General features: G+C 33.8%; 1 protein-coding gene across 1 annotated transcript in view; it reads left to right on the top strand.

Annotated features, from left to right (window-relative positions):
- Window positions 1-1,520: 1,520 nt before the first annotated feature.
- The window catches only part of LOC132520283 (elongation factor 1-alpha 1-like), a 38,802-nt gene continuing 24,572 nt past the window's right edge, over window positions 1,521-15,750 (top strand). The window contains exon 1 of the mRNA XM_060149059.1: window positions 1,521-1,538. Coding sequence (XP_060005042.1) covers window positions 1,521-1,538 — 18 coding nt within the window. The remainder of the gene's footprint in view (window positions 1,539-15,750) is intronic.

Genomic DNA, 15,750 nt, shown 5'->3' with positions numbered 1-15,750 from the left:
TCACCTAAGTGCTTTTAATGAAGGAGTTTTGTTGAAATAAACAAATAAAAGTCCTGTGTATTAATGATAATGAGCATATTGCTTATTAAATTATGATGGTCCCATCAGGTGCTCCTTAAGTGCTGTTAGTTCTGCAAAGAGACTTAATTTGTATATTTTAGAGTTAGCGTAATATCCTGCCATGTGACACATTCAGAACAAATGAGTACCTAACTCACAGCTGCTGAAGGATTAAGAAGTAACAAAATTTTTGTGAAGTTTTATACAAATTAAATTTTTCTTCACTTACTGTGGTTTTAGTTTACATCCACAAATTGTTATTTCTCCTCCATGCTTAATATTTTTCCTTTGGTCTGACAGACAGAAGAAGTTTTTAAGAAGTAAATATTGAAAAGCAATTCATTTCTCTGACCAAATCTCCAAATATCAAAGACCTGGCAACAGGGGGTAGAAAATGGAAGATGGAAAAACCAGACTTGGTTGCACTGTCACTTGGCTTCAGCCTAAATCTGTTACATGATCAACCATGCATGTGAACAAAAGAGACATCCTCAGAAGAGAGGAGGGATTTCTGATGGAAATCACAGGGGAAAAAGAATATAGTTTGGAAAAAAACAAGACGATAGGTGTCAGGGCCTTGTGGGTTTTGCTAAACGGGTAGACGCCCCCATGCTCTTTGCAATTCTTTTCTTCTTAATCTCCATCCTCTTTTTCTGAATGCACTAGGCCCAATCTAAGAATCTCTTATAAAGGAAAGTTTCGTATATTTTTGATGTCTGTGGGAAAGAAGTGCCCCCAGGGAGGTTTTATTTAGGAATGCACTTTGGAAGCATTTTCTGAGGGGAAAAAGTTTTAAGGGAAAGACTTTGTCATTAATTATTTAACCTGAGATTCTGGGGCTGCATACTGGAGGTTTTTCTCATCTACCACAGTATTATGTACTTCTACACAAATCAGCTATCCAACTCTCCAACCGGCCAAAGGGCAAGGCATCTTCTAATGAAATATCATTGGTATGAGTGGTATCAGATTGCTCTTTTGCCTTTAGCTACTCTTGTGAAGGAAATAGGGAAATACATTTACCAATAAAAACATGAAAAATAAACAGATGAGTCAATATGAAATTGAATCAAAAACATTATAACATCAATGCTCAATTTATGTTTACTGTGAGAAAAACCTAAGAAAAAAATGTGAAAAAATGAAATATCACAGCTCACCCAGAAAGGAGAACATTTGTTTACTGGGTACCATAGTCAGTGTTTAACCTACTTACAGTTGAAAAAACAGAATTAACTCTCTGAAATTTTGTGAATTAACAAGATACCTAATGTCTCTCAAAAATTTCTCACCCAACAAATACACTCAGGACTGAAGTACTGACTTAACTCATTTGCATCATGAACTAAATGGAATTATAGGTTTTGAGAATCTTAATATTTAAAATTCAATCATCAGATCAAAGTTTTTCCTTTTTTCCTGTTTCTCTTACATTCCCAATGAACACATTTTACGCCGTCATGGTCATTAAGTCTCAGGTAAGTAGCCAAAAACATGGAAAATTTGAAATAGAATACTTAAAATTCATTTAATCTAACAACCAATTTAGAGCTGCTGTTAACAGTTTATATATTTAATGTGTTGGGTGAATTAGAAGAATGTCAGAATGTCTAAACTAAATGTCTAAACCCTTTTGTGTGCAGTAAGGAATGGAAGTGAGGGAATAGAAAAAGAAAAGGAAAGGAAATACTTTTTACTGTTTTATTGAAACATCTATACAGGCACAAAGAGTTCTTTTGCTCTGTGAAGCACTCTAAGTACACAGCGGTATTGCAAAATAATTTCTCTTTTAATATATTAAGAATAAACAGAAAAAAACAAAAACAACCAAACCAAACACATACAAAAAAACCTCAAAAGCTTTTTAGAAAACATTAGGGTTCAACATGATTTATCATACTTCAATTTTTTGAGTTGTACTACAATTCTGAAAAAAGGCATTGAGAACCTATTTACTTCTTGCCTCAAATTAGAACACAGTAACTACCAGGACAAAAAAAGAGAATTAATTATATCTGAATTAGCCTAACTGTTGACTTCCCAGTAATGCCCATCTTAATTTATAAATTTTAATAAAGTTTTTCCTGATACACATCATAACATCAATATAACGATCATTATTAATGCTAGTACCCCAATGCAAAATCTTTAACAACAGCTTCCCAATATGAATTTTAATATGAATATTTTCTTTCATTTTTCTAATAAGACTGTCTTCAATTTTCAAGATATACTAAATTAAGTTGGCATGTCACTTATCATAATAAAAACAATATTTGACAGTGTCCTGAGGAAAAGAAAATTTAATGAATGTCATTAAAAACAAAAGAACAAGTAATCTTTCTTTGTTAGAGGTTACTACAAGTCAAGCACTATCCTGGTAGCTTTTTATACATGATTTCATTTTATCAAAAGAAGAACCTCAAAAGTAGACACTACTCTCCTATGTTACTGAGGAGTAAATTAGCCTTCATTCCAATGTTTATCTCTAGATCTACCAGTTCTGGATAACCATTTTTTTATTTCCACTGAATGCCTTCCAGATTTTCCATTGATTCCATTGCTATTTATATCGGAAATCCTGCCACTTGATCCTATTAACTCTTTACTAATAATGATGATAATGGTGATGATAAAATAATAAGGACTAACATATTGAGTATATACTTTGTGCCAGTTACTATCCCAAGCACTTTGTTATACACATATAGAATAACTTGAGTTTTCTCCTCTAACAGAACTAGAAGAGACAACTAGAATTTTTATTGGTCCTTTTATAATTCGAATAAATAAAATTCTCAATATTATAGTGAAAAAAGATGGAATTACTCAATTTCATATGGTTTATTCTAATATACACTATGTTTAAGTTTTATTTGACTTAATAATGATAACATTTAAGCACATAATAGGCAAATATATATCCATGTACATTTTATAACCATGAAATTTATTCAGGCAGGAGTTTTATTGACCAATAAAATTTTTGTGTGTATGTTATAATTTTGTTTCATGAGATATTTTAAAATGTGCCCATTTTATTGGCTTTTAATCAGACTGTATATACTGCTTATTAATATAACTTTTATTCAACAGACTAATCATCCTTTCACAGTCCTTTCACAATGTGATCAATGCATTTTTACATTTTTATTGATCTCATGTTTACAAAATCTCCCCATTACTTAGAAGCAAGATATCTGTAAATTATGCTGGCTATAAGCTGACAGTTGTATATTTTGTCACTAAATAGTTGCCCAGAGTCAAAGGAGAAACCCAAATAGATTACCAACGAGAATTACCTTGTTGTTCTGATATGTTGATAGTATTTGGGAAATACTCTCGCACTCTTTAGGCACTAATATCCTTGACAATAAGGATAGTAAAGAAATGAGTGCTGACTAATTTTTTTCAATCATATTTATTTTATCAGTACATTCATTATTAGGGATAAAAATAGAACACTATCTTGTTTTCCATCAGAATCGTTTTTCCTAAATTATTTAACAATATATGTTACTGTTTTACCCTACAGCTAACACTAAAAAGACTGCTAATTCTATCAAAGAGTGATTCCAATTTTATAATTAAAAAACAAGTCATAAGTGATTGAGTCAACATCTCTTAATGGTTTTTGAAGTAATTAGATTTAATCATCAGAGCAAAAACATTTAATAGCAAAAACTTGTTTCCTAAGAAAACTTAATCTAGAGCAGACAAATGTTTTAAAATATTTTTAGCATATGCCCTATAAGGTTCAAAAGACAGCCTTTTCTATCATCAATCATTCTCTTTGCTAATAATAAGCCAGTCCTAACCATAGATCAGATTTGCTGCTCTCACATTTAAAGTTTCAGGTTCTCCTCCTGCACTGATTACAGTATTGCCATACAGAAAGAAGAGGTCTTCGAAGGAAAAACACAAGGATCCATTAATCATGAATCATTACGTTTTGTCAGTTGGCAAAGGAATACTTTGCTCATTTATCCTTTGAATGAAATTAGCTCTGGCTCAGGCCCTTGTAGAAGGAAATTCTAAATTGTCTTGGCATCTTCCTATAGCAGTTTGTGTATGTGCCATAAAATGGCAGATGGGGTTTATTAATGGCAGATGAGTTTAGTTTGCAAGGTTTTTCCCTTTTTCCTATTTGATCATTTTAATATTGAAGCTCAGAAAAGACTCATACATTATTGTTGTATATATATTTTATCTTATTAAGGAGTGATGAAAGAGAAAACTGGTAATGTCTGTGCCACCAAATGTAAGCAAGCTCTGTATTCTCTGTGCCGTGGAGGAAATGGACACATGTGTCCTTAGGTTTAGGTATCCAGACACAACAAAATAATCAAAGTTGTTGAAAATATTTACAATACGTATGTGAAATGATCATTTACTTGTAAACAGCACCAGTCACTTAATAGAGTAATATAAAGATTATAGTCATATAGATTAATATTTAACATACTTATGAGTAAGTTTTGAAAAACAATGTTTCCTTGTGAATAATTTCTACATTTTTACAGCCTTCACTTAGTCATCCTAAATGGGGGAAAATGTGTAAGTTTTCAATATGAAACACTGAAAACTAAACTACATGACTGAAATAATAGAATATCTTATGGGTGTAATAATCAATGGTTGAGTCTCATATCACTGTCTGACAATGTGGTAGACACTTAGGCAGACACATGGACTCTTTTAACCATGAGTGCATGGCTGGCAGCAATCTGTAATTTGGAATATGAGGTGCAATCTACCCCCTCAAATGCTTCCTTAATTTCACAGATCTGACACAGGTGCTGGAGAAAAAATGCATGTAAAAATGTTTTATAATCTATAAAGAACTATAGACCTATGTGAAAACTGTTACTCAGCCTAAAACCAGCAGATATAAGGGCTCTACAAATTGTTAATAAAAATGTTTTATGCTGAGTGTCCATATGTTAGACTTGGTGGGAGTTAATAGTGAAAATTTTTATTTCCGTGATTTAAAACATGGTTTGACTTGCTTTTGGAGAAGATTTACATATGTTTAGGATAGTATGTTGCATACTTGAAAATAATTCAGAACAGACAAAAAATGAAATAGTATTTTTACTAAAATAACTCCTAATCAAAGACAATCTGTAACTAAATACATTTCCCTAATATGCAAGTATAACTTCACCACAATTTGTGCTTATTGGAAAGGATAAAACAAATCTTTTCTCAATGCAACTTGAAATAGGAATCAATGCCTATGACAGGATGCTATTTTGGTGTTTAAAAAAAGAGCACTTTAATTTTTTGTAACTTTATAATAACATCAACCAGACACTTGTATCAGTGGTCTTCTTAATTCATTACACATTTTTTTATCAAGTGTGTACTTAGTAATATTTTTATTTTAATAAAATGGAAATAGCTAGGCTCAAATTTGGTAGCAGCCTTGAACAATAAAAAGTGACAGATAAATATGAGTTAAAGTGTTAAAATAAATTCAAGTAAAACTCTGTTAGTATTATTCAAGATCCATAAATAGCTACTCATTTCCCATGATGGCACACAGAAAGGCATTTAACAGTTTAAACCACACTCCAAATAGATACAAGGTGCTTTTACATTTTTTTTTCTGGCCACACTAATGTTGGATTCAGAATCAATATTGCTGTCAAATGCTTGCTTTATACAAGCATTCCAATACCTGCAGAAGAATAAGACAGTTTATGCCTGTGGAGGATATAGTTCTGCCATTAGGGAAGTTTTTGCTTCTGTTTCATAAATCACTACTGAATCATAACATAATTCTGCACCTAACAGACCTATGAAGTATGTGTTCTGATTCTTGTCACCATTAAATATATTCCCAAAATACTAATCCATGTGTGTAAAGGATGCTGCATATCTACACATCAAGCACAAAAGGTCAGGATCCAGCCATTAGCTTTCTCCAGATTGAAGATGGTGATGAAATGTGTATCTTATTTTGGCTGCCAAAAGATAATGGAATTCCCTGAAATCTCATTACCTGCAAATGTAATGATAGTCTTCTTAAAGTGGAATAGCAGGAAGGGAAGTGCAGTGTTGCTGAAAAAACTGGTATCAAAACAGACATCTATGAACATTACTGTTTAAGTCAATATTTCATATAGAGACTAAGTTTCTCTTGTATTTGGGACCTGTTTTTTAGGATTGCACAAATGGTAGAATTATTTTCCTCTCCTTATTGACGGTTTAACATATATATATATATATATATATATATATATATACACTTTTTTTTTCCTGATGACTTCCTTTCCCCCTCGTTGTTAATAACATAACTCTGATTTCCAATCTTCCCTCTTCTCCTATTCCACAAGGTCTTGGGATGCTGGATCCCACTCCTTAGAAACTGAGAGGTGAAATCCAATCAATAAGAACATATATACATGGTTATACACATACAGTCCCAGTCAGGCCAGTAACATTGAGGCCCAGAATTTTTGCTAGTAACAAATATATACTTATTTAATAATAACAAATATATACTTATTATATGCCAGGCTCTGTTCTAAGTGTTTTTTATTCACTCAGGTTTCTAATCCTCATGATAACCCTATGAGATAGTGGAAAAATGGCATCTTCCTCCCACTGGAAGTTGAAATCTGACAGGCTGTAAGCCTGATACTTCCTGGCGGCCAGAGGAAGAATATCTGACTAAGAGTTGTACCCACACAGAGGAAAGCTAACCTGAACAATGAAAGGACAGCCTGTTTTGATGATATTGTGTGATCTCCTGGATCCAAATGTGACAGAAGCCAGCAATTAAAAAGCAGTGTCTTTGGTATTACACAGAACAATTTTGTGTTTCAAATGTTGCAATGATATGAAACTCAATACCTATTATTAGCATTACTCAACAAATTATTGAAAACTAAGCACTATTTTTCCCAGTGATATTTGCAATATAACGAGGATCAAAATGTTAAATTAAAAGAATGAATCTAAAGCCAGCAGAATTCCCTGCCTGAGCAGGATTTTATGGCAGAAACAATGTCTCCTTGAGGACTTCAAATCATACCAGATTCACACTGAACAGACTTGTATTTGGCACCTATTCTAGGAAAATTACTACAGAAAAGAAAGGTTGCAAAGTCAAAAAACTACAAAGGCCATGCTGCTGTGCACTGAGTCAATCAGAACAAATTTTGAAAGTTCAATTAAGAGATCAAGGGAGACAAAGTTTTCATGGTACTTTTTGAGTTTCTACAACCAAATGTGACTGAAGTTTGGACATTCAAATATAAAATGGACTGTAGCAACTACAAGAAGCAGGAGATACATATATATTTATTCCTTCCTAAAATGTTTTCAAACATTATACTTTAAAAAAAAAAAGAAACTAAAATAGGGATTTGTTTGTTTGTTTTGTGCTTTTGTGTTTTTTTTGCATAGTACGCGGGCCTCTCACTGTTGTGGCCTCTCCCGTTGCGGAGCACAGGATCCGGACGCGCAGGCTCAGCGGCCATGGCTCATGGGCCCAGCCACCCCACGGCATGTGGGATCTTCCCGGACCGGGGCACGAACCCGTGCCCCCTGCATCGGCAGGCAGACTCTCAACCACTGCGCCACCAGGGAAGCCCTAAAATAGGGATTTTTATGTAAAATATTCCAATTCTTAAATGTTCACTCAACTTATTAAGGTATTGAGTATCAGGTTGCAAAAAAAAACAAAAGAAAACAAAACAAAACACACCAAATTTGCACAGCATGCAGGCTGCCCCAATTATAACCTTTGTAGTAAAGGACATAAACACAATTAACACTGTAAATTAGAAATTTTCAATTTAAAATGTGTCTTTTAAACTTTCTCTGTTTATTAATTAAAATAACCCACTGGATAATTCTATCCAGTTTAGAGATGAGAAAACAGAAGTCCAAAGAAGTTAGGTTGTTTGGTAATGTAGTGAAAGAAGAGTTTAAACTCATGTTCAAATATTCTAACCCAAACTGACTTAGAAATTGATTTGAAAATTCATGTAATATCACTTGGCAAGAGCGCTCCCAGAGATCTCTGCCTTCACGCTAAGAACCAGCTCCATCCAACGGCCAGCAAGTTCCATTGCTGGACACCCCATGTCAAACAGCTAACATGACAGGAACACAACACCACCCATTAGCAGAAGGCTGCCTACAATCATACTAAGTTCACAGACATCCCGAAACACACCACCATATGTGGCCTTGCCCACCAGAATGACAAGGTCCAGCCCCACCCACCAGAATACAGGCACCAGTTCCCTCCACCAGGAAGCCTACACAAGCCACTGAACCAATCTCACCAAAAACAACGGGAACTGCAAACCTGCAGCCTGTGAAAAGGAGACCCCAAACACAGTAAGTTAAATAAAATGAGAAGACAGAGAATTATGCATCAGCAGATGAAGGAGCAAGGTAAAACCCCATTAGACCAAACAAATGAAGAGGAAATGGGCAGTCTACCTGAAAAAGAATTCAGAGTAATGATAGTAAAGATGATCCAAAATCTTGGAAATAGAATGGAGAAAATACAAGAAAAGTATAACAAGAACCTAGAAGAACTAAAGAGCAAACAAACAATGATGAACAACACAATAAATGAAATTTAAAATTCTCTAGAAGGAATCAATAGCTGAATAACTGAGGCAGAAGAACGGATAAGTTACCTGGAAGATAAAAGAGTAGAAATAAAGAAAAAAAATGAAAAGAATTGAGGACAGACTCAGAGACACCTGGGACAACATTAAATGCACTACCATTCGAATTATAGGGGTCCCAAAAGAAGAAGAAGAAAAGAAAGGGACTGAGAAAATATTTGAAGAGATTATAGTTGAAAACTTCCCTAATATGGGAAAGGAAATAGTCAATAAACTCCAGGAAGTACAGAGGGTCTCATACAGGATAAATCCAAGGAGAAACATGCGAAGAAACATATTAATCAAACTATCAAAAATTAAATACAAAGAAAAAAATATTAAAAGCACCAAGGTACAAACAACAAATAGCATACAAGAGACTCCCCATAAGGTTAACAGCTGATCTTTCAGCAGAAACTCTGCAAGCCAGAAAGGAGTGGCAGGGCATATTTAAAGTGATAAAAGGGAAAACCTACAACCAAGATTACACTACCCAGCAAGGATCTCATTCAGATTCGATGAAGAAATTAAAACCTTTACAGACAATTAAAGCTAAGAAAATTCAGCACCACCAAACCAACTCTACAACAAATGTTAAAGGAACTTCTCTAGGTTGGAAACACAAGAGAAGGCAAAGACCCACAATAACAACATAATTAAGAAAATGGTAATAGGAACATACACATCGATAACTAGCTAAAATGTAAATGGTTAAATGCTCCAACCAAAAGACACAGACTGGATGAATGGATACAAAAACAAGACCCGTATACATGGTGTCTACAAGAGACTTACTTCAGACCTAGGGACACTTAGACACTGAAAGTGAGGGTATGGAAAAAGATACTCTATGCAAATGGAAATCAAAAGAAAGTTGGAGTAGCAATTCTCTATCAGACAAAATAGACTTTAAAATAAAGACTATTACAAGAGACAAAGAAGGACACTACATAATGATCAAGGGATCAATCCAAGGGAAGATATAACAATTGTAAATATTTATGCACCTAACATAGAAGCACCTCAATAAATAAGGCAAATGCTAACAGCCATACAAGGGGAAATCAACAGTAACGCAATCATAGTAGGGGACGTTAACACCCTACTTTCACCAATGGACAGATCATCCAAAATGAAAATAAATAAGGAAACACAACCTTTAAATGATACATTAAACAAGATGGACTTAATTGATATTTATAGGACATTCCATCCAAAAACAGCAGAATACACTTTCTCCTCAAGTGCTCATAGAACATTCTCCAGGATAGATCATATCTTGGGTCACAAATCCAGCCTTGGTAAATTTAAGAAAATTGAAATCATATCAAGTAGCTTTTCTGACCACAACGCTATGAGACTAGATATCAATTACAGGAAAAAAATATGTAAAAAATACAAACACATGGAGGATAAACAATACACTACTAAATAACCAAATGATCACTGAAGAAATCAAAGAGGAAATTAAAAAATACCTAAAAACAAATGACAATTAAAATACGATGACCCAAATCGTATGGGATGCAGCAAAAGCAGTTCTAAGAGGGAAGTTTATAGCAATACAATCCTACCTCAAGAAAAAGAAACATGTCAAATAAACAACCTAACCTTACACCTAAAGCAATTAGAGAAGTAACAAAAAAAATCCCCAAAATTAGCATAAGGAAAAAAATCATAAAGATCAGATCAGAAATAAATGAAAAAGAAATGAAGGAAACAATAGCAAAGATCAATAAAACTAAAAGCTGGTTCTTTGAGAAGGTAAACAAAATTGATAAACTATTAGCCAGACTCATCAAGAATAAAAGGGAGAAGACGCAAATCAACAGAATTAAAAGTGAAAAAGGAGAAGTAACAACTGACACTGCAGAAATACAATGGATCATGAGAGAGTACTACAAGCAACATATGCCAATAAAATGGACAACCTAGAAGAAATGGACAAATTCTTAGAAAAGCACAATCTTCTGAGAATGAACCAGGAAGAAATAGAAAATATGAACAGATAAAACACAAGCACTGAAATTGAAACTGCGGTTAAAAATCTTCCAACAAACAAAAGCCCAGGACCAGATGGCTTCACAGGCGAATTCTATCAAACATTTAGAGAAGAGTTAACCCCTATCCTTCTCAAACTCTTCCAAAATATAGCAGAGGGAGGAACACTCCCAAAAACATACTAGGAGGCCACCATCACCCAGATACCAAAATCAAAGATGTCACATAGAAAGAAAACTACAGTCCAATATCACTGATGAACATAGATGCAAAAATCCTCAGCAAAATACTAGCAGACTCCAACAGCACATTAAAAAGATCATACACCATGATCAAGTGGGATTTATCCCAGGAATGCAAGGATTCTTCAACATACGCAAATCAATTAAAGTGATAAACTATATTAACAAATTGAAGGAGAAAAACCATATGATCCTCTCAATAGATGCAGAAAAAGCTTTTGAGAAAATTCAACACCCATTTGTGAATAAAACCCTCCAGAGAGTAGGCATAGAGGGAACTTATCTCAGTATAAAATAAAGGCTATATATGACAAACCCACAGCCAACATCACTTTCAATGGTGAAAAACTGAAACCATTTCTTCTCAGATCAGGAAAAAGACAAGTTTGTCCACTCTCACCACTATTATTCAACATACTTTTGCAAGTTTTAGCCACAACAATCAGAGAAGAAAAAGAAATAAACGGAATCCAAATTGGAAAAGAATAAGTAAAGCTGTTGCTTGTTGCAGATGACATGATACTATATATAGAGAATACTAAACATGCTACCAGAAAACTACTAGAGGTAATCAGTGAATTTAGTTAAGTAGCAGGATACAAAACTAATACACAGAAATCTCTTGCATTCCTATACACTAATGATGAAAAATCTGAAAGAGAAATTAAGGAAACACTCCCATTTACCATTGCAACAAAAAGAATAAAATACCTAAGAATAAACCTACCTAAGGAGACAAAAGACCTGTATGCAGAAAACTGTAAGATAATGATAACGGAAATTAAAGATGATACAAACAGATGGAGAGATATACCATGCTCTTAGATTGGAAGAATCAACATTGTCAAAATGATTATAGTACCCAAAGCAAACTACAGATTCAATGCAATCCCCATCAAACTACCAATGGCATTTTTCACAGACACAGAACAAAAAATTTCATAATTTGTATGGAAACACAAAAGACCCTGAACAGTCAAAGCAATCTTGAGAAAGAAAAATGGAGCTGGAGGAGTCAGGCTCCTGGACTTCAGACTATACTACAAAGCTACAGTAATCAAGACAGTATGGTACTGGCACAACAACAGAAGTACAGATCAATGGAACAGGATAGAAAGCCCAGAAATAAACCCACACACATATGGTCACCTTATCTTTGACAAAGGAGGCAAGAATATACAATGGAGAAAAGAGAGCCTCTTCAATATGTGGTGGTTGGAAAACTGGACAGCTACATGTAAAAGAATGAAATTAGAACACTCCCTAACACCATACACAAAAATAAAGTCAAAACAGATTAAAGACCTAAATGTAAGGCCAGACACTATAAAACTCTTAGAAGAAAACATAGGCAGAACACTCTATGACATAAAACACAGCAAGATCCTTTTTGACCCACCTCCTAGAGAAATGGAAATAAAAACAAAAATAAATAAATGGGACCTAATGAAACTTAAAAGCTTTTGCACAGCAAAGGAAAACATAAACAAGACAAAAAGATATCCCTCAGAATGGGAGAAAATATTTGCAAATGAAACAACTGACAAAGGATTAATCTCCAAAATTTACAAGCAGCTCATGCAGCTCAATATCAAAAATCAAACAATCCAATCTAAAAATGAGCAGAAGACCTAAATATACAGTTCTCCAAAGAAGATATACAGATAGGCAACAAAGACATGAAAGGATGCTCAACATCACTAATCATTAGAGAAATGTAAATCATAACTACAATGAGGTATCACTTCACACCACTCAGAAAGGCCATCATCAAAAAATCTACAAACAATAAATGCTGGAGAGGGTATGGAGAAAAGGGAATCCTCTTGCACTGTTAGTGGGAATGTAAATTGATACAGCCACTATGGAGAACAGTATGGAGGTTCCTTAAAAAACTAAAGAGAGAATTACCATATGACCCAGCAATCTCACTACTGGGCATATGTCCTGAGAAAACCATAATTCCAAAAGAGACATGTACCACATGTTTATGCAACACTATTTACAATAGCCAGGGCATGGAAGCAACCTAAGTATCCATCAACAGATGAATGGATACAGAAGATGTGGCACATATATACAATGGAATATTACTCAGCCATAAAAAGAAACAAAATTGTGTTATTTGTCGTGAGGTGGATGCACTTCAAGTGTGTCATACAAAGTGAAGTAAGTCAGAAAGAGAAAAACAAATACCGTATGTTAACACATATACATGGAATCCAAAAAAAAAAAAAAAAAGGTTCCAATGAACCTAGGGCAGGACAGGAATAAAAACACCCACGTAGAGAATGGACTTGAGGACACTGGGAAGGGGAAGGGGAAGCTGGGATGAAGTGAGAGCATAGCATTGACATATATACACTACCAAATGTAAAATACATAGCTAGTGGGAAGCAGCTGCATAGCACAGGGAGGTCAGCTCGGTGCTTTGTTCCTATCTAGGAGGGTGGGATAGGGAAGGTGGGAGGGAGACGCAAGAGGGAGGTGATATGGGGATATATGTATATGTATAGTTGATTCACTTTGTTATACAGTAGAAACTAACACAACATTGTAAAGCAATTATACTCCAATAAAGATATTAAAAAAAATAATAATACAATAAGTAGTAGTAGTAATGCAATGAGAAAGAGGAACAGTCTTTTAGAATCTTTCTTTTTAATCAATATAAAATCTTAAGCAATCACAATTAGGACTAGGCATAAAAATCAGGACAGATGTTAGAGAATCCTGAATGCTGAAATAAAGGATTTTGACTTGAATAGGTAGAAAACTGGCTTATACACTCCAAATTATCATGTAATTCTTAAATGTTTGAATCTTTGGGATTTTTGATTATAGAATTAAGATAAAAGAGTCTCTTAATCTGTGATTTACGAGTTAATATGAACCACCTTAATTTTATTCAAATGTTTGTGTGTGCCTGTGTGCATGTGAATGTTTTTCTGGAGGCAGCATCCAAGATTTCCTATTTTCTCCCATCACTCATCTCCTTCCCTCCTTCCTCCCCTTTCTCTCTCTCTTTCTACCTTCTTTCTGCCATCCTTTATTTATTATACAGTTTCTAAGCCACATGCCTGATTTATACAAGATTAGGATGAAAATGGACATATGGCACATTTTTAGAAACAATCAAATGAAATAATTTGAACAATATTTAGCACTTTGAACTAAGTTCAGCATGTAACTGTCTGCATTGCATGTTAACTACCAATAGGGTATTCTGTCTTCAAATGTATTCTAGTCATCTTCTTCAAATGTTGATATAGTCATAAACATTATTTTGGCCTTAATTTACTTCCTTGATGAGTGAATTACAATAGCACAGAATTCAAGCATCTTTAAATAGATAGCTCTAAGTTATTAAAACAGCAATAAAATTAAACCACAAGATTTCAAATCCTAGCTGCACCATCTAATCACTGTGTAATATTCACCAAGTCACTATGCCTTTTTGTAAATTAGTCTCCTAAACTTCATGATTGTTCATTTCCTTCCAGTTCTAAAATTTTATGAGTATATAAGTCTAGAATATTTAATATATTATTAAAAGTGTTTTTCCCTCTTACATAATGTATCTGTACTTAAACAAAATATAATCAGAGTCCAGTACTTATTTAAGTGATCATTTCAGATATGATCAATAAAAGGTAAGCGAGTGAGAATACTGTCTATATCACAGACTCTACCAAATTATATATGACTTCCTAAGTGGTTGCACCTACATTGAATTGTAATATATGTGTCTATTAATGCCTATGCATTCATTGGCCAATATCTTCAGTTTGGTTTATGAAATTTCTGTGGTTTTTCTCTCATTAATATGTAATTATAAAGCCCTCTGAATATACACTGTGGATTTCTTTATTCAACTTTTCTAACTTTTCTTCTGGGAAACAAGACATTCCTGGGAATAAACTTCAAGAATCACGAAAATGAGAATATGAATACTATAAAATTAAAAATAGATATATGATTAAAAGCAAAAACAAAATAGAGGTTTCACCTACATGAAGATCATACAATGACAAAGATGGCAGATCAACAATTTAGTAAAAGAGAAAATACAAAACTTATAAATGTTTTATTGATCCTTTCCTCTTTTTTTTGAATACTCAGTAATATTTCAATACAATTTTTACCATAAAAGCGAATGTTTTAAAGGACAAAGTGATGTACATGAGCTATATTTACTTGTATGTTTACTTATATTTTCTTTGGTACCAGTTCTAAAATTGGAAAGTATCCTTGCCTCTAAATGGATGAAATGAACAGGCATCCTGTATTACACTGCTGCTGTTACCTTCCAATTTAATTATGTTAGTGTAGTGAAGAGTTTTATAGATTTACTTGGTATTATTATAAATGTCATTTGACTGTGATGTTGGGCATTAACATGTCAGTTATTTGCTTTTAGGTTAATAAAATGTTTTTACAGGAACAAGAATGGTGATATGAAATGCAATGCATACACCCATTTTGATATGCACATCATGTAATTACAGCAACCACTCCATAAGCAATCTGTTAAACTTATTTCTCTCGACAAAGTTCTACTAGAAGCTCTCCTTTGCAGCATCATTATAGTGAGCAGGATAGCCTAACTATCTAGTTTATTCTAAATCAGACAATTTCACAGTCTTTGAGGAATACAGAGTTGGTTCCTTCATTTCTACTTTCCCAATGAAATACAATCACTTGTCTGATGGGACAGCTATTAGAGAAGATAGCAAAGTGCCTTGGGTATCTTTTGAGGCTGATAAAATATAGAGAGGCATCAGATAGTGACTGAACATCATTATATAAAG

The sequence above is a fragment of the Lagenorhynchus albirostris genome, chromosome 5 (genome assembly GCF_949774975.1).
Source record: "Lagenorhynchus albirostris chromosome 5, mLagAlb1.1, whole genome shotgun sequence".
NCBI lineage: Eukaryota > Metazoa > Chordata > Mammalia > Artiodactyla > Delphinidae > Lagenorhynchus > Lagenorhynchus albirostris.
The sequence above is the reverse complement of the archived record's forward strand: the minus strand, read 5'-3'. Positions and strand labels throughout refer to the sequence as shown.